Raw genomic sequence first — 24,379 nt, 5'->3', positions numbered from 1 at the left:
TGGAAATCAATTAACAACACAAAACTATGACAGATATTGTCCAGAAACCCTCACAGGTACTGCATTTAGCATAACAAATAAGCTCAGATCATAACATGGCAAACTGCAGCCCAACAGGCAACAACAGCTGTCAGTGTGTCAGACCGCATGTGATTATCATAAAGTGGGCATGTCTGTAAAGGGGAGACTCGTGGGTACCCAGAGAACCCATTGTCATTCACATATTTGGAGGTCAGAGGTCAAGGGACCCCTTTGGAAATGACCATGACAGTTTTTCTTCCCCAAAATGTAGTGGAGCGTTATTTAGCTATCACTATCTGCGTGTAGATTGGTTCACTATAAGCCTTTAAGCTTTCACTATGCAATTCTGTCTGCCACCGGGTACGATCTCCCGGGAACATGAAGGCTCCATTTACGGCACAAAGGAAGTACGTCAACCATAGTGCAACCAAAACAGTAAGAGGATCGCCCTTTTGTTTTCCTTGGTAGCTATTGGTAGGCTAGCCCCAGTTACCAAAGAGTATCAATGTAAGTTCCTTGCAGTCCCAGTAGTGGAAATGGCGGAGGGTGGAACAACCAAAGTAACTGGGGAAAAGAAGCTGCAGAGTGTCCTGTGTTGTTGGTATTCGCTCGGCTCTGAGGAAAGTGGATCCGGTTGTCTTTGCGACACCGGCGCCAGCAATAAAACCACTTGGAAACGCTGGAGGGGGGGGGGGGAGTTGAAAAGTTGTCTGTTTCCACTTTAGTGTGACATTTCAACATAATTACTTATTTTTCATGACAAGTAACCAAGAGAAGTTACCAGAGCTTCGTTGATTAATTGTCAACTATTAAATTAATTACCAACTATTTTGATAATCAATTAATCAGATTGAGTCATTGTTTTAAGGAAAAAGAGTCAAAATTCTCTGATTCCAGCTTCTTAAATATGAATATTATCTGGTTTCTTTACTCCTCTATGACAGTAAACTGAATATTTTTGGGGTCGTGGACAAAACAAGACATTTGAGGACGTCATCTTGGGCTTCGAGAAACACTGATTGACATTTTTCACCATTTTCTGACATTTTATAGCTCAAACAACTAATCGATTCATCAAGAAAATAGATTACAGATTAATCGACAATGAAAAAAATGGTTAGTTACTGCCCTGGAAGTTACTAATTACTTTGAAATGTAACATCCACCAACACTGATCAAGTGTCCGTCTTGACGTATTTATGGATAAGTCCATCTATCGCACCTAAGCTGACTCTCAGAGTTGCCTGGTGCTTCAGGGAGCAGAGAGGGGGAGGCCGACCGTGTTGTAGCCCAGACTGACAGTCTGTTTCCTGGGTAGGTGGGGATTTGATCTCCTGGTGGATTTGGGAGGTCTGCTGCTCTGTGGAAGCTAGAGAAGGAGATGTGCAGTCTTGTATCCCAGTTTGAGGCTTTGTTTCCTTGTTTAATGTTGGTCCAGTGTCTTTCTGTGCCAGGAGTTTTTTCAGGAGACAAGATAACTGAGGGCTCAGAAGGAGAACCAGGGTACCGCCGATACAGAGGACTCTAGACACACAAACATTAATTTGATTAATTATAACTCTTTTTTAGATGGATAATATTTCTTTCATGCTTATTTGAAGAAAAAAAAACATTACATTTCTATTGATAAATAAAAACAGCTAGTTTTACTTTAAAAATAACAGGACACAATGTAATAGTATCTACATTTTATACAGTTTAGGATCTATTTGGATGTGCAACTTGACTCAGGCTAAGAATTCTACACACTACATGAACACACACACAGAAAAACTGGTAACATTTTCTGATTCACTGAATAAAAGAAACAATGCAAACAGACACACACAGAGAAACAAACCTCTCCATCTCAGTGAGGATGAGTGGCAGGTCGGCAGCCATGTTTGTTTTGGTGCCAAACTTCCTGCCAAACGGCAGGTCACAGACGACAGCATCTACACTGGCGGTGGGCAGAGGCAGCGCTGCACACACACACACACACACACACAGGAGGACAGGCAAGCCAAGAGGTAATTTAATACATGACAGCAGGGTTCACTCTCACCTCCCACTAACTGACTCCCATCCAAAACATGCAGCTCTGGAGCCCCACAACTAAATAAAAGACATTTCTAAAAGCTGGATATGGATCAAGTGAAATGCATCAACACACGAGATTCATGATTCAATTTATGTAAGAGATTAACGACACCATTCGTAACAGTGTGACACATTTAAGTTGTGTTTATGTGACAGTTCAAAAGGCAGATATTTCCTCTTTGTCGCATTTTTCTAAGCGACAATATTTCATATTTCAAAAGTATAAATGATGCCATCTTATATATAATTTATGGACAGTTATTTTTGGCATCTATTGTCAAAATAATGTAGTTTTGGCCTTCGATTTACTACCCACTACTCCTACCCAGAAACTGATTTTACTGAGGCATTCACTGTAGGTCTCTCTGGATATGAACATTAGCTTAATGATTTAAAAAATATTAAAGATTTAATGACAGCATTTAAGATTGTTCCAGTGATCATTTTGTGCAGGTTTCTTACTCATAGATGAAGCTTTCAGCAGGAGTATCCTGTTTCCCAGCTCTGCAAACTCTACGTTCTCATTGGCCTTCTGCATCTGTCCATCATCAATGTCCATACCCAGGAAACGGACAGCCTGAGGATCCCAGTGACAGTGATACATCAGATTATAGCAGAGGTGATGCACATTACAGATCTATATACTATTACTAGAAAGTACACACTATGTATGAATCTTTTGACTTTTTAAAACCAACACTTTGATACTTCCATTGAGACCAGAAATGATTTTTGTCTAAAATTCCAAAATCTAAAAAGTTCACTTTTCAGGCTTTTCTACAGTTGACAGATAAACAGGATCTCTGTGTAGATTTCTGTTCTGACCTTGTGTTCCTGTGCTGCTTCTATTAAGATGGTTCCCACTCCACACATCGGGTCGACCACACAGAAGCCTGGCTGGGAGACAGGAGATAACATACAGTATGTACAGTTGGTCAACCGCATACAGTGACTGGAGGGCATTATTACATCACAGTCTGACATGCAAATGCTCTTATAGACAACAAACATTGAAAATGAGGGCAGCTTTAGCGTAGCAGCTTCAAGTCTACAACTGCCTTGCTTCTTTATCCCGGACGAGCCCACTTCTTTTGCAAATTTCCCCACTGTGGGACTAATAAAGGAACATCTTATCACTTTAACAAACAAAAACTCTAAATGGCAGAAGATCTCTCTACAATAAAGACAAAAGGAAGACGCTTGCTTGCATTATTCAATAATGCCTCCTGATTTGCATACATATATAATAAAGTAGTTTTAAAAAGTCAGTTTTAAAAAGTCAGAAATGTACAAACCATAAATAAAGAATAGAGCAGCATCAGTGTGTGTTAGTACCTGTATCTGAGCCAGTGAGGCCATAGCCCAGGCGACAGTAGACCTCAGTCCTGTGGTTTTAATGTAGCTCCGGTTAGCCAGAGGTAACCTGAAGGAACGAGACAGGACACCCAGAACTTATGACTGCTTATCAAATTAATTAAAGCTGCAACGTGAAACGTGTGTATGACCCACCACCATATCTAAATCCACTATGTTTCATGGGATCATGTTTGGGATTATTTGATGAACATACAGCAGTATTTGCTGTTGGTGAGCGAATCTTGATTCTGCACCAAGAAATCATAGAAACTACGACAATGGCAAGAAATAAAAATGCTGAAAAGCTAAACGTGCAGCAGAGAAAGCACATTCATAAACACTGAGAATATCAGCATTGCATGTTGTTAGTATAGATTGGATCTCTTCCTTGTCTGCTCCTTTAGGGGGCTTTGATTTCACAGTCGTAAGTAATAAGTGTTAAATGTAGAGAAAGTGTTTCTGTCAATAACCTGGTTAGTGGAAACCCCAGCAGGCAGTGGTCATCACTCAAATAGACGTTTACCTGCAGAACAAAACAAATGATGGTACATTTGAAAGGAAAGAGAGCAGAGTCTCTGCCAACAGCGTTATCCAAAGAGGGAGTATTTACTTATTATATCACCAGTTATGCCCATAAAGACATACAGAACACCATCTGGCACAAATCAAAACAATCAGAAAGGTTAAGAAGTTTACCTCCAGCTGTGGGTTCTTCAGGTCAACCTTCCAGCCCAGCAGTCTGCTCAGACCGACTCCAACCACTTTGCTCACCTCCTTTATTACATACAATACGCAAACCAAGGTTATTATAGTAAACTAAAACGGAAACTAAAATGGAAATAAGCAGCGAATATTTTTATTAAACTGAGACTAAATGAAAATGATATCCTTTAAGAAAAACTAAAACGATACTGCCTGGTTAAAAAATAAATATTTTTTTAAATGAATGTGAATTAATTTCAGTTTTAGTTTTTTTAGCTATATCACAACCAAAAAAGTGGTATGATTACATGTGACAAATAAAATTGATTGATTGATTGATTTGTCATATGCATTTTAACTTCCACTACCTGTGTGCTGAAGTATCGGGACAGAGATCCAGTACACTTGCAGCTGATCCTAAAAGAGAGCGGGGCAGGAGAAGGAGGCTCTGGTTTGGTCCTGCTGGGCTGCAGCAGCGTCTCATCTCTTCCTCCAGTAGGCTTCACTTTATTACACAGAGGCAAACACAACAAAGCAGAAGAAAAGCAACAAAAATCAGCCTTCAAAATGTAAATGACAAATGTTGAATCAAAACTGAAAAAAATAATGTTATTACCATGTTCCACATTTTTCACAGCCGAGTCCTCTGCCATGTCCTCCATGTTCCTGCAGCTTCGTTCCACTTTGAGGTCGAGTCCTGATGTTGCATCGACACAAACTGATCCTCTTCCATCCAAATCTGTTTCTGATATTCCTTTTCTTCCATTTTGTTTGCAGCTACTAAACTCCACATCCATCCTCTTCCCCTCTTCATCCTCCTCTTCATACTGTCTCTTTCTTTCTCTCTCAGATGTCCTCTGATTCTCTGACTCCTTTTCTTCATCATCCCTCTTTCTCTTTTTCTCCAGTGTCTGGGCTTCAACTCCACAAGTTTCTCTGCTCGACTCTTCCCCTCTCTGTACTGTCTCTCTCTGTACTGTCTCTCTCTCACTCCCACTCCCCTCCTCCCTCTTCCTCGTCACTCCCAGGGCAGTGCTTGGTGTGTTGCCAGTAGTTCTTCTGCCTTTCAGCTCCTCCTGCAGGCGGCTCCATGTCATTGCAGCACTGGTCCACTGATTCCTGTCGCCCAGCACTCTGGACTGCAGCACAGAGGCTGCTTTTGCTATGAACATTACAGAGAACACAACACAGAGATCAAAACAAAAATGGTTAAATCAAAATGGATACTAATTAACTCTTTAATGACCGTACTAAGAAAAAAGTTATGGAAAAAAATCTCTTTGTATTTTTAATGTCGTGGGGCAATTATTACAACAATCAATGTTTTTTTTAACAGACCTCACAGGTTTTTTTTTTAAATATAGGCCTCTGTTGAGTTAAGATCAACACATTTATCAATAAGATATAGTGACTCAAAATGTGCGAGCATGAACATTACTTTTAACACAAGAACTAATACATACAATTTAACTCTAACTATTCCTCATGTTTTGTATCTATGTATATATAATGTCAGGCTGGTACCTGGGCTGATGTGGGCAGGCAGACGCACAGGCGAGTCTAGTTTCAACAGGAGGAAGAGTCTCTCTGCAGCCTTGAGCTCACTGACTCTGTTGATCCCTGCAGAAGAGCTGAACAACACTTTACCTGGCATCTGGCACACCTGGACACACAACAACAACAAAGAGAGCAGGCCAGTGTTTAAAGACTTCACCTTGTAGCCAAAAGGGCAATGATTCAATCCCATATTTAACAACTCTTTGATAACAACTGTCTTGTCTGGAAGCATCATGTTGAAGAAATGAAACATTGAAATCTGATCTTGAGTCACTGGATTGTTGAGGTGGATACTGATATCAATATTTGACAGTAAAAAATAAATCAGGTGTTGACATATTGGCTGATACTTCAGGGTTTCATACACCTCACCGGAAACAAAAAATTGCTCCACTAACATCATAACAAATACACTTTTATGACATTCAAGATTAATCTTGAGAGAAAGGAGCAGAGGTGCGATTCCACATAACAAATCCCATATATTTACTGAGTGTGGCTATCGTTAAGGCCATCAACTAATAACAAAATTGATAATTTTATCATTAACATAAAAAATAACACAAAACATCAATACTTTTAGCAAGGATCTTTCATATTTGATTAGTCAAGACTCGTGACTGACTAACCTAAAAATGAAATAACTATAAATATCAACTGTTACTAAAAATGAGCAGCAATTTGGAATTATAGCAATATCACAGTGCACTGAATGCAGAACTACTGTTACAATATAAAGTTATACATTTCAAATTTAGCTTAAGTAAAAGTACAAAAGTATTAGCATCTAAATATAGAAAAAAGTAAAAGTACTCTGCAAGTCTTTTGCAGAATATCTCATATCTCATAGAATAATGTATATTATATTATTGGTATCATGATTACTGATGTAATGCATACTTTATTAACTCTTTTACAACATGTTACATATTCTCATTATGCATTTACTACATTCTTGTTTACATTCAGTTTATTCATTTTGCAATCACTGCAGGCTACACAAAGATATGTTATTTTTTAAAAGTATATTTTATCCCTATTTTTTTTACTTCTGCACTATTGTAGCATATTGTAGTAGAAATTTTACTTGCATAATTTTCCTTTTGAACATATTTAAGGAGCATCGTTCGAGAGAGTCTGAGATATACAGTAAGTGTAATCTCTGATTCAAGATTCAAGCCCTTTATTGTCATTGTGTAGTACAACGAAATTAGATTGTGACAATCCTATAGGTGCTAATGAAAAGATAATACAATAAAAAAAGAGATAGTGCAATATAAATATAAAAAATATAAAAGATAATACAATATAAAATATAAAAATAGAATGTGTATATTGATGAGATGACAGTCTTGCCAGATTATTGCACAAGTGTCAGATAATTATATAATTATTGCACACAGTGATCAGCATATATTATTGCACATATCCGTAACAGTAGATTTATTGATAGTAGATTTATTGATAGTAGATTTATTGATAGTAGATTTATTGATAGTAGATTTGTTGGTAGTAGATTTCACTCTATAATGTGTACATCACTTTAATATCGCAGCTGGTAAATGTGGGACTAATTTAATTTAACTTTATTTATTTTTTAAAACAATATTTGTATTGAATTTTACATATAGACATATATACATATATACACATACAGACAGACTAACAATATTAATAATTAAATTATACAATGAAATGTTTAAAGAAAGAGAGACATGACATTTCATGTATAATAAATAAATACCTCAAAGAAGAAGAAAAAAAAAAGAAAAATGTAATTTAACTTTATATACTGCTGGGTAGCTCGTGTCTTTTTGGTCTATCATAATTTATTTGTTGATTATATTTTGAAAAATGTAACGAGTAACTAAAGTTATCAGATAAATGTAGTGGAGTAAGAAGCACAATATGTATATATGAGATGTAGTGAAGTAGCAGAAAAGGCAAATAGGCTGAAGTTACTCAAGTAAAGTACCTCAAAGTTGTAACTGATACTTGAGTAAATGAGGTTACTTAGTTACTTTCCATCAATAACAAGACAACGTTAGTTTATTCTGGATTTTTAGACGTCTGTCAACATAAAAGCACTCACCTCTTCAGCCTCCAGCTTCTTCTTCACCTCGTCGATTAAGAAAGTCTCCATCCCGTTACCGGCGGTGCAGTAGTACCGAACTAAACTCCCCTCAGCTCCCGGTTCAGTCATGATGTTGATAAACGTGCTAGCAGAAGTTTATCATGCCTTCTGTTTGACTACAGAGTCGCCATATTGGCTTGTTTGTTTACATCGGAAACGGAAGTACGTCATCAGGTTGCAGTGACTAGTCTTTGCCAGCAGGGGTCTCTGTTACACAGAGGAAGATGTCACTGATGGAACAAACCAAATAGAAACAATCTACATAATAATAATAACATTTATCACAGTATGAATGTGATAATGTGTGTAGGACGTGTTCATATTAATTTATAAAATAAGATTTTTAATAATAATAACAATTTTTAAAATAAGAGAGTATACTTTCAGTTTACTTTTTATGTTCTTATTAGAGATATACCAAAACATATAACAAAAGTATACTTAAACCTGAAGTAGGCGAGATTGGAGCAAATATGATTAAAAAAAGTTATTTTTATAAAACGGTCACTATATCGGCATCTACAAGATCTTACAGACCGGAGGAAAACAAGCGGTAAGAGCTGATCTGAGGTCTGTTGTCCAGCTGCTGTCTATGAGAGCCGGCTGTCAATCACTCGCGAACTCCGACCAAACGGTCAAACTAGGCAGCGCTGATCAAATATGAATCAATATTATGTTACGTTAATGACTATTCCTTACCTCAAATGTTTTCAGAATCATCTTGTAGTGCACGGTTTTGCTGTAAAATGAGAAAGTTTGTGACGCCGCCGCCATTGTGAAATCTGGTGAAGGAACGCCAAGTTACGGTCACATGACCGGAGCACAGTCAATAGGAATTGACCAGTGATTGGTCAAAGTCTCCCGCCACGGGCTAGATTATTTAAAGCCTGAAAACAGAGCCATGAGGAGGAGGAGCAGAAGTCTAGTTTTCTCTCAGAACACTTGAATTGCAATACAAAAAGTACACTTGGCTCATACTGACAAGTATACAGAAAAGTCTAAGTATACTTGACTTATACTTGTACATAATCTTTTGATCAAGATATACATAAGAAAAGTATAAGTTAGTATACTTGCAGTATAACAAATATTTAACTAGTAGTTTACTGAATATACATTAAAGTGCACTTTCATAAACTATGAAGTGGGCTACAAGTATATATAACCATACTTGCAGTATAAAAAACTATTAAACTAGTAGTTTACTAAGAGTATAGTTTAAAGCGCACTGTCATAAACTAAAAAGTGGGCTACCAGTATAAAACTAGTAAACTATCAAACTTACACTTGAAGTATGCTTTTATAAACTAAAAAGTGGGCCAAATTAGTCCCAAGAAGTATTAAAGCAGTACGCTTTTAAGTATACTACTAGTACATTGATATTAAAATACGTACTACATAAAGTATACTTGGGAAATATATACTTCAACTTAACTTATGTAGGCTATACTTCATAAAATAAACTTGAAGTACACTACTTTTTCATAAGGGTGACTCAGTGCACACATTAGGTATTCAGACACACACTTGCAACAAGACAACAACAAGCTGCAAACGTGTAAGTGTACATACTCACATTAATACACACCGGTTTCTGACAGACACAGAACACACACCGGTACACCTCTGCTGCAGTGTATTATCTAGAGGCAGATCTGAACAGGTGTTCCTCCAAAGCTGTGAGGAAACCTCTGCAGCAGAAATAAGTGCTTTCACACAATTCTCACTTTCTCTGTCTACCAGAGTCAAAGAAATCCTCCTTCTCTCTGTATCAACACTTCACTCTAAATCTATTTTTTTTATATATCTGCCTCTCCTCCTGCCCTGTCACACTCTCTCCAACACTTTTTAATCTCCCTCTTTTCACTCTCTGACATTTTAATGACCCCCAGACATATTTAATCCCCATACTTTATTTGATGAACAGTGTTGTGCTCGTTGCCTGGTGCCATAAACCCGTCAAACGCTGACAGGCTGGTGCGACCTGCCACAGTGTAGTGTGTACTCCAGACAATGTGAGGAATTATGGTAAGTACATATGTTCATATAACGGCAGACATGGTTATGACTTCAGATTGATGTAAAGTTGCCCCAATGAAATTCCCACTGAGTCAATAAGTTTCATTTCTCTACATCTTTTTATTGTCATGTCAGAAAACACATTCTCATCCCAACTCGTCATATACTCACGCTGTGTCAGACCCCTCGGCATCGCTGTTAGGTCACAGTAAACACGTGTTTAATGTGGAAAAAACTAAATGGTTGGGCTTATATCTACGTTTGCACAGTGAAAATGACACTGAACGTTGCGAACATGGGACACGAACAAACAGATTTCACAACCATCGTTCTGATTGCATCCAGCTTCTCAAACTACTGGACACATTGTGAGTCACATAATAACCATTCAGCATCTCACAGTCAGAGGTCCTGTTGAATCAAAATGCTCCTTATATAAACTTCACTGGGCTGCCAGGTGATGATTACAGTACCTTTAGTCAGTGACAGCTTTAATTAATATTGGTACATTTGGATTTATGGGTCTTTTACCCAACAAGCCACAATCCAGATTTCCCCTTTTCTTTGTCACTCTCTTTCTCGTTAAAGTTTAGCCCCTGACTACTTTCATCAGCCCATAATATTGGACTTATCCGTGTAGAAAGGAGACATTAATACTCCTTTCCACAGCTGCTATGTGCAATAATTAGCCCCGCTGCTGCTAAGTGAACACAACAGCTTCACGAAATGGACGCAGCCTGGCACACCAGTCACGGCGTGATGTATTACTGTACATTAAACTTGTTTTTATTCTCCTCCGCAGCCCATAAATGATCAGAAGGAGGGAGGGGGGATAAAGAAGATGGAGGGTGGAAGAGGAGAAATGATGAGGAGGGGAAAGAGGAACAGAATAGAGAAAAAAGAGGATAAATACATTTAGAGGAGGCTTTGTTTCACAACTCCATCATGTTGAACTGATTAGTGTTAAAATGCAAAGTGTTTCTGTAGATTTGAGAAAGGGACAATAATGTAAACAGTGTTGCAGGATAAAAAAAAGTCTTATTCAAAGTTTTGCATAGATAATGATTCACACAAGCAGATTCACAAACACACATCTGACCTTAATGTGACAAAATATGCATTTGTAGAATGAAAGACACATTTTTGTGAGTCGCTTCTCCTTTAGTTCAGCTGATCAGTCTGTTATCAGCCTTGGTGTGTGTCAGAAGGGGCCTGCTACACCCAGTAGTAGGTTTTATCATCGGTTCACATGGTCGATCACTGAAAGAAGGAACAGGACAGAGCTCAAACAGAGCGTTTCAGACAGAGGGTGAAAAGAGGTGCTGCAGCACAGCCGGTAAGAGAAAAGTAAGCGTTTTTTTTTCAACATTAAAGCATGTAAATATGTTCTAGTAGAAACCCGAAATACCAGTAAGCACAATAAGTCCTCTATAATAAATGTCCACCGCAAAATGTTAAAAATAACAAGGGTGCGGTGAGGGGAGACTAAGAGTCAGCATTTTCCTTCGTGCACAAGTTTTCTTTTATGTGACCAAAATATGTTATGTAGGTCACTTGACAACTAACTAAACCATCTAAAGTCCACTAACTTGTGAAAGTTTATGACAAAGAATGACGTTTGGTTACACTATAAAAAAATATATCACATGTTCAGTACACAACAATGTTCAGGCTGTTCTTGTACACCGTTCGTAGCTATACCTACGAAAAGTAATGCACTGCAATTCGTATATATCCCAGGAAATCAATTTGTATGTAATCCACGTAACTGTGTGAAACCAGAAGTCAACGTTGATTTATTTGTCACGTAAATTCAGTACTTAAGTTACGCCAATTTCGTAGTTATTTTAATTCAAACCACAATCTTTTCCTAAACCTAACTAAGTAGTTTTGTTGCCTAAACCTAACCAAGTTGTTTCCTGTGAAGATGGAAGTTTATTTTGAAAAGACTGTAAAGAGCAGAAATTGACACGTGTTGCTGGATATTCGCAGGAAAATGCACGAAAAATGAGGAATAACTTTTCGTAAGATATCATATGAACAGTTGTATGAGGGTACGTTGCACTGACTGATCCCTAAATACATCACAATAGGTCCAAACCTAAATGAAAAAATAGGGTCTTTTGTCAGGGGACTTCAGCAAAAAGGATTTTTGACATGGACATACGGACACACACGTACAGAGACCACACACACAGTGTACACAGACACTTGAAGCCAAACTCACACAGATGTAAATGTCAAAGGTCTACAACCTGAATCATCCCCTTTCTAATTGAAAATTAAACTTGAGTTTCAAGTGGCATTATCACATAAAATTAAATTACACGTTGTGTGCGTGATGATTAATATTCAGGGAGGTTTCAAGGGCTGTCATGTAAAAGGCCAGACTATTATCTTTTCCTTTCCTTTTTTCTCTTCTGCTCTCTTTATCTAATCTGTCCTTTCTCTCTCTCTCCTCCCTCATCATCTCCTCCCTCCCTTCCTCTCTACTTTCTTTCCTCTCACTCTCGGATGGAAATGAGACCTTCACAAAGAGACAGTCAACGAAAGCGAGAGGGAGGAGGCATTGAATTTTCACCACTTCAACATGTGTGCATCCACGGAGTGCTGATGTGTGTGTGACGTGAGCACATTCAAATATTTACTGCCCTCAGAGGAGTGTAAAGTGTGTGTCAACAAGGCATCCGTGGTGAGAGAGAGAGAGAGAAAGAGAGAGAGAGAGAGAGAGAGAGAGAGACACACACAAACCCATCAGCAGAGCTCAACCAGTAAACACAGAATCAAACTGACAGAAGCTATCAGAATCAACAATTACAGGAGAAGTGTGGAAGAGCAGGAGGATGGAGAGCAGACTGGGGTGGGGGGGGAGAGAAGGAAATGGGGGAAGGTGTGTGTGTGTGTGTGTGTGTGTGTGTGTGTTTGTCCGTGTGTGGGCTGTTTCACCGCCTTCAATTTTTTAAACATCAACCTATCATTGTCAAATTCACTGTGACATCTTGGTATACCGACTGGAAACAAGTGAGCACACTAAGTTGCCTCTGTCTCACACAAATATATACATTCTCTATTATTCATTTCAATAATTGTTTTAACGCCACAAATTTATGAACGCATTAACGCAATCTATCTTTCGGAGGTTGTAGCGGGTTATAAAGCTACAGTGAAGATACTGGTATCATATGAAACCATGTCATAGCTTGTCATGAAGGAGGTTAAATAACGCTAAACTTACGCTAAATTTTGGCAAGGAAAAACTGGCATGGCCATTTTCAAAGGGGTCCCTTGACCATAAACTCATGTTTACAATGTTTACTGAGGTAATAAATCAAATGAGAAGTAGGCTCATTTTCTCATAGACTTCTATACAACCAGAGGAGTCGCCCCCTGCTGGCTGTTAGTAATAATGAAGGTTTAAGGCACTTCTGCATTGGCTTCACTTGTCAGACCCGGAGGTTGCCCGCTGGCAAAATGACATCAAATAACAGACTAATTGGAGATAAAACAGTTGTTTGAAATCCTTTTGATAACTGAAACACAGATGACAGAATGAGGATGCAGGTCTAGCAGGTTTCATCTAAATGATTAACGTCCACATTAACCTGAGCTAGAACACAGTGTGGGTCGTTTCATTCAGCTCCAGCTGGAACACACACACTAAACTCGGAGGCCTGACGGTGCACAAGCCCTTGTCCCAGTTAACAAAGAACATCTCTCACACTACATAAAATCCCAAATCCCCTTGCCCCATATTTTATCAAGTAAAAAAAGTCAACATCACACCACCACCAAGGCTGTTCCATTTAGCTAAATAAAAAAAACCTGAAAGCCCTTGGCCTATTTTTTCAATGTTTAACACATAAAGAGTTTGTAGCCGTTACTTTCATTCCCAAGGACCTCTGGATTCTTCCGAGGAGTCCCTGAAGCACAAGGAGGATTAGTTTAATTTCACTATCACGCATTCGCTTAAAGATAGCACTATGAGAAAGAGCGCAAAATACGTATTCTCAGAGGTTTTAATTCTCCAAGCACCAACAGCCTTAAGGCAACAAAAAAAAGGATGGAGATTACTGGGACAAAGCCCTGGGAGGCTGACATCCTCGGCCTTGAAGACATGACAAGCATTCACAGTGGTTGCATTTCCTGGTGACTGCAGCTAGAGGGAGGTCTAGGTTTACTGCTGAGCTGCAGTCTGCTGCTGTGTTGTCTTGGTTCATCTCTTCACTGCAGCAGAGGAGGAAGAGGAGGAAGAGGGGGATAGTCCGGCTGTCAAAAAAACACAACTCACTGCAGTAACGGAGAGATCAGATGTGACTGAAATGCTGCTGGAACATTAGTGTGAAATGTTAGGGTGCTATTTTTGGAGGTATTTTGAAAATGTTATGTCTTACTGATATGATCTAAAGACATTCACAACTTGCCCTTAAGGTCATAGTATATCATATGATGTTTATAAAAAGAAAATAACAGACTACACTGTTAATGTTATCTGAGTATGTGATTCACTATAAGCATAGTTATGCAATGCTGAACGGTTGTTTTATACTGTATTACCTGCAATTTATTTAATTCATTAATACATTTTCCCTGTTTTCTGTTCTTTCTCAGATACAGCCATACATTTGGAATATTTACAGGTTTAATATATATACCATGATGGGCCTGCTGTTCTCATCAGAAGAAGATCTTTCTCAAGTGAAGGATGCGATTGGTTCTCTCCTCTACGACACCATGTTGGAAGGTGGCGCCGTACCTGACCTCGGCGTTGTCCACCCTCTCCTCCTGGCCAATCGCGATGAGAGCTTGGACTCCCGGGCCAGCCTCCAGGAGCAGCTGCGACAGGTTAAAATAAGAATTAAAAGGGGCTCTATGTAAGAAGCAGAAATTGCTTGCTAGGAATTTGCCAGCTCGGGGTTTGTTTTGATATCCAAAATCTAACAAAGCTCCCTCTATGAATCGTGGACGATGTTGATCCTAGTTTTTCCCCCGACCTTGGTCACATTCTTGTTTAACAAGACGGGCTTCACCAGATATAACTTTGTTTTTTTGTGCTTCCGTGGAGATTGTGTTGGAGTCTGAGTTGTGGTGGGGGCTGGTTGTTTGTTGGCATTAGTTGCACACTGTTAGCCCTGAAGCGGAGCTGAAAATAAAAGCACTTGTGACTTGTGACTTGTGATGTCACAGCCGTTGGATTGTCCCGGATAACGGCCCACATTCTTCACATTAAAAGCAGTCTACAGGCTGATAGAGGAAACCCAGAAAGTCGCGGAAGGTCTCATTTTTTAGGTTTGGTTGCAACCTGTTCACATATTGGCAATAAAATACGAGATTGAAGACTGAAAAACATTTATACGTGTAAAATCTTACACACAGTCCCTTTAAAAGAAAGCGTGACAGTATTTATGAGTGATGATGACGATGCTGCAAATGATCAAAACATGAGGTGATCGGTTCCTGCTGAAATAGACTGAGCGTGAACTGCTCATTGATTTCACCTTTAAAGTCGTGCAGTGTAGATGGAGATAAACAGGAGGGGGAGGGAAGAAAGATGTTGTTGCCTTGAGACAGTAAAGAAAGAGCGATTGTGCAAAATGCAGCATTAGAAATGTGGTCGTGTTGGGGATTGTAAAGAGGTTACAAATCAATACGACGGCCTAAAGGAGCGATATGATGATGACAAAACGCAGTTCAAAGTTGTTCCTAAAAAGAAGAGAGAGCAATCTGCTCACCGAGCATTTTTACTTTATATTGAGACAGATGGGAAGAAACAATATACTTAATTTGTGTTCATTTCTTCTCACCGCAGCTGCAGGGCGACATCGGGAACAGGGCGCCGACCTACCTGAAGGATCTGATTGGTAAATTGTCGTCCTTCTCAGATGAGCCACGCCTGGCTGGCTTGGTGGCATCAGTGGTTACTATGGTGATGGATATGGCTTACACATCATCGAAACAGTCATCAGGTGTGAAAGGGAAGTCCGCGGGGTCATCGTCATCCCAGGTAAAGCCTCTGGTGGGAAATAATGAAGGGAATTTGTGAAAAGAGTGCTTGTTAAAATATTAAAATAGAGTATATTCCTGTTTATATCGACTGTACGGAAGCCCTGAGAGGCAAAAAATATTCTGGTGATCAATTTTTTAAGTCTGATCTAAATTGGGTTCTCTCCTCTATACATGACTTAAGAACAGGTGAAAAAAAAATGTTTTGCCAGGATAATATTTCAAAGTTCCTTAATTTAATTTTTTCATCCGTGAAATAGGTGGGAAATGTGCACCAACAGTTGGGATGTGCACCACTACCCCATGTTCTAAATAGGACTAAAAACATTCATGTTTTCTCCATGCACCTGGAAGAAAAACATGAATGCTTTTAGTCCTATTTAGAACACCGTGGTGCACTTCAGTCTCTTGTGGCCAAAATGAGTATTACAACAACAAACACTGTTTTTGGAGATGGAAAACTTGGAAGAATGATCCTGGCAGAATCTTCCTTCTCACCCGTTCTTAACGGTAGGGTTGGTAGTGCTGCTCAAAAACATTTTTTGTTTTATTAGTTGAAATTCTCATTAAATCCTGACAGCAATCAATAAATCAAATGCTCTGACAAAAAACCCCAACACATCTTGTATCTGTGGCTGTTGCAGGAGTGTAATAAGCCCGTCCAATCATTTCATTCCAATCATTTAATTTGGGCCGAATTAAATGATTGGACGGGCTGCCTGCCTGTCTATCTACCTGCCTGCCTTCCTGCCTACCTGTGCGCACTGTACACATGCACTCATTGCACGTCACCAGAGTCTTCCACAAGCTAGCTGTGAGTACTAACAGTAGCCATGTTTGTTGTTTACGTTCATTGTGACAATTTTGGGGAGGCCTGAAGCGGCGGACTCAGTCAGTATTGGCAGTTTAGCACTTTCTCGCTAGATTCAGGGACTTTTGGGGCTAGTACTGTTAGCTACTTTCATTGGAAAAGAGTTTGCAACACTTGCCTTAGTTTTTCAGTTGAATCATTTTTAAAATCTAGTGTATTCATTTCTCAGCATTACCGACTCAACCCTTAAGTCATAAACATAAGAAAGAAAAACAATTTAAATCAGACTTAGAAAATGGATCATCAGGATGTTTTTTTTTTCTCACTTGCCTCTCGGGGCTTCCGTACTACTGAGACATTTAAGCCAACTTGTTTTACGAGCCTGCCAATGAATACTGAATAAAGTGATGAAGAGACACAGAAAGTTTAGGAAGTTAAGTTATAAATCCCCAAATCGGAAAAATCCAGATTGTTGAAATCATACTGCAATAAGTCTATTCAATGCATTGATGTCTACCTGCAGCAGAGAGTCTGGGAGCTCCAGGAGGTGATGGAGGAGTACCTGAAGCGCTGTCGGATCAACCTGAGCGACAAAAGCAGGCTGATCCAAGACTCCGTCAGACTTGAGGCCCAGCTCAGCCTCACCCTCACCCAGCTGAAGACCTGTCTGCTGGGGGGAGACTGTGACTCCAGGTGAGAGAATACAGTAGATAGAGGTGAGCACAGTGTTGGTATCATACAGTAGAGCAGCATACAGGGGGGTTGGAAGAAGCGTTGCACAGGGTAAAACACCACACAGCATAGAGTAAAGAGGAAGAGGAAGAACATGAAGGAGAGAAGGATTCTGTGTAGTGGTTAAAGAGAAGTAGTGCTGAGGTGTGTTCTGTTCCTCCAGGTCTCTGAGGCACTGGGCCAGCGGCGCCGCCTTTCACACCCAGATGTTGGTTCACCTGGCTGGTCTGGAGGGTCAGGCTGAGCCCCTGGCTGCAAGGGCTGCACTGGAGCAATACAAGGAAGACCTCACACAGATCATACCTGCTTACAGGTAATACTACCAATCCACCATAGTAGAGGTGCATGATGTCTGTGGGATGTGATATTTTTTTGGGCTGCAACAAATAAAGTTGCATGAGCCATTCACAGTGGCACGGAGTCTATTTTTCACTGATGATATTTTGGTAGAGACTGTAGAAGGTGGTCAACCTATGCAGGAGGTGTAGCACACAGCATACGGTCCAACTACAAACACTGTAGATTTTGAGACCATGTTGTCAGACAGCAAACACACGCAGCACCTCAGTGGAAGCAGGAGCCTAATAAAGCATACATACAGTAGAAAAACCACAGCCACACAGGGCCTGGCTGTCTACTGTGAGACAGTCTCTGCAGCCTCCTCCAAATATGACAGAAAAAAACACATAAAAAGCTCATCAGACTGTCAGAAAAGTCTAAACTTTCAGCGTACATTTAGAGTTGCTGCTTGCTTACAGTAAAAATATCCAGCCAGACATGCAAAAGACATGAAAGCCAAAATGTATTATAATTTTTTCTCTTGATTATAGGCGTTATAAGTCTAATACAGTGTGTGTCGTAAAATGCCGAGGGGGTCTTCTGGCATCATTTGACCCCTCCATCGAGGTGCCAGAGGAGGGATCCATGACGGGACTCACTGTGACGGACAGAGAGACAGGAAAGAGTGTGACCATCCCTCTATCTGCCATGACTACAGAGACAGGTATGAAGTAACCAAGAAAACTGCTCATGCCTCTCTCAGGCAAGTTGCATTTAACTGAGCTACGTTGTACTTGACAGGGAGACGGAGGAGAGTCTCCGGGCCTGATTCCACCTCTGTGTCCTCCTCCATTAACCTGGACCTTATCACCTCGGATCAGTACGCCCAGGCGTACCTGCACCATCTGTTCTCTGATAAGGGACCCGTGGCAGAGCTGGAGAACTACTTCATCAAGGCTAGTGATAATCTGAGAACACTAAGAACTGATCCAGGATGTACAAACAAGACAGGGGTGAGAAATGGGCCGGAACAAAGTGATGGAGAGCATCTTAGAGGCCGGGCCCATCAGGGCACTGATGGAGTACAAAGAGCGAGCGGGGGCAAAGATGATAATCAGGGCAAGACGGACGAGAGAGGAAGACGAGACGAGACGGAGGAATGTGAGCGGAGAGGTGAAAGGTTGCAACTGAGTATTGTGGAGACGCAGCCGAAAGAGACTGGACCGCAGCAATCAGGAGATGTTTGCTGAAGAGGAACATTCAAATAAACTCAGTAACATGATGTTGTTTGTAATTTATTCAGAACCCAATAATGTTCTGAACTCAAATATAATATTTAAATATCATAAATCATTAGCAATAAAAAAAAATATTAAAATATCTTGTGTTTTTTTTCTGTCCATTCCAATGGACGAAGAATCTGAACATCATAACAACGGCTTTTATATCCACAGTCCTCGGTTTTCCATTTTTGAATGACGAATACAGACTACCGCCACCTGCTGGTGTGCAGAGTTATTTCATCTCATGCAGGTGCAGGACGTATGTGAGAATTGGCCGTCTTTTTGGTGTGTTCGAGTGCAATTTTTTGGCTGAAACAAAGGCGACGTGAGGCGACTCAACGGGTGGCCTTCGTTGCCGCTAGTTCTTTGATGTCGGCTTGGTGTGTCCCCAGCTTAAAAGTAACCCGTGACTTATTTTGTCACGTAGTCCTGTGAGTTACGTGAGTCATACGTCAGTGAAGTTCTTGTCAACCACGACCATTTCATAAACCTAACTAAGTGGTTGTGTTGCCTAAACTTCCTGTGAAAACAGAAGTTTATTTTGAAAGGACACTACGCATGTAACGAGTGTATATTGACACGCCGTCTCTGGTCCGCCCAAAAGTAACGCAAGAAGGGTGCTTCAATCTCCGATGCCAAGGGGCGCTGACCAAACAGCGGTATTTAACGAGTAAGAATGTGTTGGACAACAACATCCACCATACAGTAAAATCTTCCAACAGTTATCAATGAGGAAGTTCTTACAAAAGCTCAGGTGAAAAGTTTATTAAATTAGTGAGAATTGAATTCCAGATTCTTATTTATGCACTGATCATCCAGTCAGAGTCAAAAAATGCAGTCAACACATCCTGCGACAGAGATGATAACGTGCAAATAAAATTTGTTTTCCCTTTGAAATCTCAAAACCAGATCATTGTGTCTGATGATGCGTATTACGAGGTCTGTAGTCACAGTTCTGCAGCCGTGTAGCCATGGCAAAACACGTTTCTATGGTTACTGTAGCATATTTCTGTGAGGCCTGCTTCAATATCAGTGTGAATGTAAACCTGAGCTTGTGTTATGATAAACATATTCATGTAATGTGTAATAAACAGTGGCATACTGAGTATCCTTTTCAAAAAGGTTTGACTTTTAAGTAACTCTGAAATCACATGGCTGCATGCAACTTTCTGCCGTATGTCAAAGGAAACGCACGATGGAAAAGGGGACATTTTGAGTGACATTCAAGAGAGAGGTGACACATTCAAGAGAGAGGTGACACTTTTTGTTAAGTGTTTCTCACTCAGAAAGGTTGAAAAGAGGCTTTTCTCTCTCGGTAATATGGCGTGCGATGCAGCAGGTGGGCGAGCAGCACAGGAAGGAGCTCTTATGTGGCGTAGCTGGCAGCACCGTGTGAATGTCAAGCCGGGAAAGGAGAGTGTGTGTGTGTATTTCTGTTGAGTGTGTGTGATTGCATGTATGTATAGATTAGAGAAGATATGTGAATAAAACATGGGAGAGTAATTATGTGTGTGCATGAAAGTAAGGTGTGTGAGTTACTTAGAGAATAAGGGATAATAGTGATTGCATTACGGAAAGAAAGAGGGAGAGTGGTACAAGTGGTTGATGGGTTTTTCAATGTGTGTGTGTGTCAGGTCTCGCTAGCTGTCGATGAGTCACACTTCACAGCTCCAATTACTGGTCTCTGCTCTGCTAATGCTGTCTGATTGGTGTTATTAAACTCTCGCTCTTTTATCCTCTTCCTCCCTTTCTCTTTTTTATCCTCACTGGCTATCAGATTAGTGTGACTTTATTATTCAATGCAATGTAAATCTGACTGGTGAAAACAGTACATGTAATTCACATACACCACACGGCACGGTGTACACTCTCTCTTTCTTTGCTCGTGTTCATTTTTCTCTTGCTCTACTTTCCATCTTTGATCTTTAGAAACAGCTCTTTCTATAGCTATTTGTTTTCTCAAATCCCTTTCCTCAGAAACTTTATTCTTGCAGCATATTCTGTCTTTTTCAGCTCAGATTGATTTATTGGCACGGTTTAAACGTTCCAAGTATACATAAAGACGTCACATCAGAGAACATTTCTACAAGGCTGACTATCATTGATCCAAGAAACGCTGTCACACGGAGCGACTTCAAAACTTTTATCATTAAAGCTTCAGTAGACAGAAAGTTTTTTGTAGTCACTGCGCAAAATTTCCACAATAACCTTTCAGCATATTGTAATTCAAGTGTACTGAGAGAAAACTAGACTTCTGCACCTCCTCATGGCTCTGTTTTCAGGCTTTAAAAACTCTAGCCCGTTACGTGAGACTTTTGGTAATTTCAGAGAGAGAGAGCGTTCCTATTGGCTGTGCTCCGGCTAGTGGGTGGTGCTTGGTATTTCCTCAACTGCTCTCAACATGGCTGCCAGATGGATGGATCCAACAAACACAAGGCTTTCATCCGGGAGACTGCTGTTCGGGTCCCGTGAGTTAAATTTCACTTTCACGATACAATCAGCTGTTAGTTCGTGTCCCGTGTTCACAACGTTCAGTTTCATTTTCACTTTACAAACATCGTAGTTTTAAGCCCAACCAGAGTTGTTTCCTAAACCTAACTAAAGTGGTTTTCATGACAAAAATAAAGTGACGCCAAGGGGTGTGATGATGCTCTTTTTCCCTGCCTCTCTACCTTCCTAACTCTGGTGAGACAAAAGGTCAAAAGGTGACTCCCGTATCTAAAATAAAACCCGAAGAGGGTCACAGTGTCCTTATTAAAGTACATACAGGTGCAGTAAAGAGCCTCTATATGTCTGGATCTATATGTGCGTGTTGCTTTTCCCCTCTCCTGACCTACATGGGTAGTTGTGTATGTGGTTGCGTCTGTGCTTGTATGCCACGGTCTGCTGTCATGAAAGCATCTCCGCGGCAACAGAAAATCGTCACAGTAATGCGACATCATCACGCCGCCCACAGCCTCTCAGCAGAGAACAGTCGCTGACACAGAGTAACCTACACTGTCGAGTGTGTGTGTGTGCTGTATGTGTGTTTGTGTCAGTGTGTGTTCGTGTGTGGGTGCCTGCAAGTCAAAGAGAGGAAGACTTGGTCATGAACTTCTGGCAAGAGAGAAGCTGGAAGACAAAAAATGGAGAGAGAGATTGAAATGGGAAAGTGAATGTAGAAAAGGAGGGAGAGGAAAGAGTGCAAGAGAGCAATCGACACCATAGACTGAATATAAGAAGTGGACGTATAGTCACCGTGACGTCACCCATTGGTTTGTGGACTGCTGTTTTGAAGCATTTTGGCCGTCGCCATCTCGTTTTTTTGCAACCAGAAGTGACACGAGAGGGTGGAGCTAAGTGCAACCGGACGCTTTAAGGCGATCACAATGTTACAATTAACTTTCATGAACTGAAAACACACTGTGAAAGGGTTAAAGTTGTAAAACAAAAACACAACACAGTCTCACGGCAGTTTGTGAAAAAAAAGTTAAATTTGTGTCTATGTACACGAATCAATACATTCAATTTCGTGATTATTTCACAAACTGCTGTACGACTGAGCTGGAAAACACGGACAACTCCCAGACCGGACATCGCCGTGGTAGCGACCTGTCAATCACAAGGTAGCCCCGCCCCAAAGCATCCCCTGCTTTATGGTCTATCTGACTCTAAATGGGACCATAATTTACTAAATGAACATCATGCTGTATTGAAGAAGACTTGAAACTAGCGATTGAGACCAAAAACTCATGTTTACAATGTTTACTGAGGTAATAAATCAAGTGAGAAGTAGGATCATTTTCTCATAGACTTCTATACAACCAGACTTCTTTTAGCAACCAGAGGAGACGCCCCCTGCTGGCTGCTAGAAAGAATGCAAGTTTAAGACACTTCAGCATTGGCCTCATTATTCAGACCCTGAGGTTGGTTACTGATCGACACAGAAATAAAGGGACGGAAAGAGGTGGAAATGATGATAGAAAGATGGATGCTGGAAACTATTTCATTATATATTCATAATTAAGCAAAAATCAAAGTTAAAAAACCCCCAAATTATCTGCTTCATCAGGACTGTGTACGTGGTTTGATCAGATTTGATTGACGGTGACCAAACACCCCACCAGCTGTCATCAGATTCTGAGTCAAATGTTGACGTATGCAACATCACCTTCTCCCAGCTGAGCCCCGCCGACTTCAAACCAGTGACCAAGACCACAGAGATGAAAGGAAATACAGAAATCTCTTCAAGTGAAATAACCAAAACTGTTCAAACTTTGTCAGAAAACAGTGTCGCGGCTTCCTTCTAATTACTTTGTAAAAGCCACTTTAGACGCCTTGTACATACAGACATTTCTAACAAGTCATCTTTCAAATTATTTGGCTTAATTGCTTTACTCACTCTCGCACGGTGATGGACTTGTTTGGCTTGTCAGGATGGCCTGACGTTGAACTGCTTTTGCTGTCAATTGAAATAAATCAAGGTTGTTAAAAAAACACACTTAACAGAGGAAAATAGGCCTTTACAACGATCAATACCAGATCAAAGAGGCAAAACTCAAATAAAATAGATTGTTTTTACGTTAGGGGTTGAGAACCGTCTCTCCTCGGTGTCTTCAGCCACAAATTGCCCACACCTGACTCTATTAATTGGCTGGAGCACCATGGGATTTGTAGTCCTATCGTTTTCTATGGCATATAGAGGTCACCACTAGGTGGCAATATATTGCTTTGTCCATTTACCTAAAAAACAAACTGGCTCTAACAAACAGTGCGTCCATTTTGGAACTTATTACTCATAGTAAGAACCTGATTGACAATATGTGTTTTCAGGGACTTTAAAGCTGCATTAATTAATCTTTTTGGCCACATCTGACATATTAACACCATTTATCACTTTGTGTTAACATTAAACATTTGATCCATCATCATTATAAAAAAAAAATAGTGATTGGTGCAGCTTCAAGAGCGGAATAAGATTTAAATGTTAAAGCTCCATACCGGTGGTTTTTGCATGTTTTAGCCCATTAACTCCAAATTGTGTTCACTTTACATTATTGCAGAGCCATATAGGCTCTTAGATTGATTCCCTACCTTCAAAAGGCAGCCTTTGGATTCAATTCATTTCCATAAAGGAAAATTAACGTTCACTGACTTGGAACTGGCTCGAGATAGATAATCAATCACAGTGAACTATTTATTTATCCAAGGTCCATTATTGTCAGCTGTGAGCGAGGTCCATTGGTGCGTTCGTGGATGCTTAAAATCTCTGAAATTTGAGCATCGGTAGTTGAAGCCGCCAAAATGAGCCTCTTCACAACATCCATGTTTGTTTTGTGGGAGTCTTTTGGCTCAGATCTTCCAACAACGTAGCTAATGAATGCGATACCTTTTGGCAGCCGACTCTAACCTGTTAAGTGCACCATT

The 24,379-nt window shown here is 40.2% G+C and overlaps 2 protein-coding genes and 1 long non-coding RNA gene across 5 annotated transcripts; 1 reads left to right on the top strand and 2 right to left on the bottom strand.

Moving 5' to 3' along the window:
• Positions 1-324: 324 nt before the first annotated feature.
• thumpd2 (THUMP domain containing 2) lies at positions 325-8,072 on the bottom strand. The gene is made up of 11 exons (XM_037782757.1): positions 7,808-8,072; positions 5,683-5,821; positions 4,775-5,320; positions 4,527-4,663; positions 4,153-4,230; positions 3,927-3,979; positions 3,436-3,523; positions 2,926-2,997; positions 2,563-2,677; positions 1,862-1,982; positions 325-1,545 (listed from the first exon to the last, which is right to left on the bottom strand). The coding sequence occupies exons 1-11, from the start codon at positions 7,916-7,918 to the stop codon at positions 1,197-1,199; spliced, it is 1,809 nt and encodes a 602-aa protein (XP_037638685.1). The 5' UTR covers positions 7,919-8,072; the 3' UTR covers positions 325-1,196.
• LOC119495866 lies at positions 6,745-19,070 on the top strand. Of its 3 annotated transcripts, none has more exons than XM_037782761.1 (7): positions 6,745-6,864; positions 14,477-14,710; positions 15,675-15,869; positions 17,203-17,372; positions 17,575-17,724; positions 18,242-18,414; positions 18,492-19,070. In XM_037782761.1, exons 2-7 carry the CDS (start codon positions 14,522-14,524, stop codon positions 18,938-18,940), a joined length of 1,326 nt encoding a protein of 441 aa, XP_037638689.1. In that variant the 5' UTR covers positions 6,745-6,864; positions 14,477-14,521; the 3' UTR covers positions 18,941-19,070. The 3 variants fall into 3 exon arrangements, with proteins under 3 accessions (XP_037638689.1, XP_037638687.1, XP_037638686.1); XM_037782759.1 differs by lacking the exon at positions 6,745-6,864 and adding an exon at positions 14,091-14,234; XM_037782758.1 differs by lacking the exon at positions 6,745-6,864 and adding an exon at positions 14,107-14,234 and having other exon boundaries at positions 14,506-14,710.
• Positions 19,071-21,597: 2,527 nt separating this feature from the next.
• On the bottom strand, positions 21,598-23,623 carry LOC119495867. Its single transcript, XR_005208584.1, has 3 exons — positions 23,535-23,623; positions 23,355-23,414; positions 21,598-22,084 (listed from the first exon to the last, which is right to left on the bottom strand). It is a non-coding gene; the product is annotated as an uncharacterized LOC119495867 (long non-coding RNA).
• Positions 23,624-24,379: the final 756 nt, after the last annotated feature.

The sequence above is a fragment of the Sebastes umbrosus genome, chromosome 10 (genome assembly GCF_015220745.1).
Source record: "Sebastes umbrosus isolate fSebUmb1 chromosome 10, fSebUmb1.pri, whole genome shotgun sequence".
In the NCBI taxonomy this organism is placed as follows: Eukaryota; Metazoa; Chordata; class Actinopteri; order Perciformes; family Sebastidae; genus Sebastes; species Sebastes umbrosus.
Note: the sequence above shows the minus strand (reverse complement) of the source record. Positions and strands in the feature narration are given on the sequence as shown.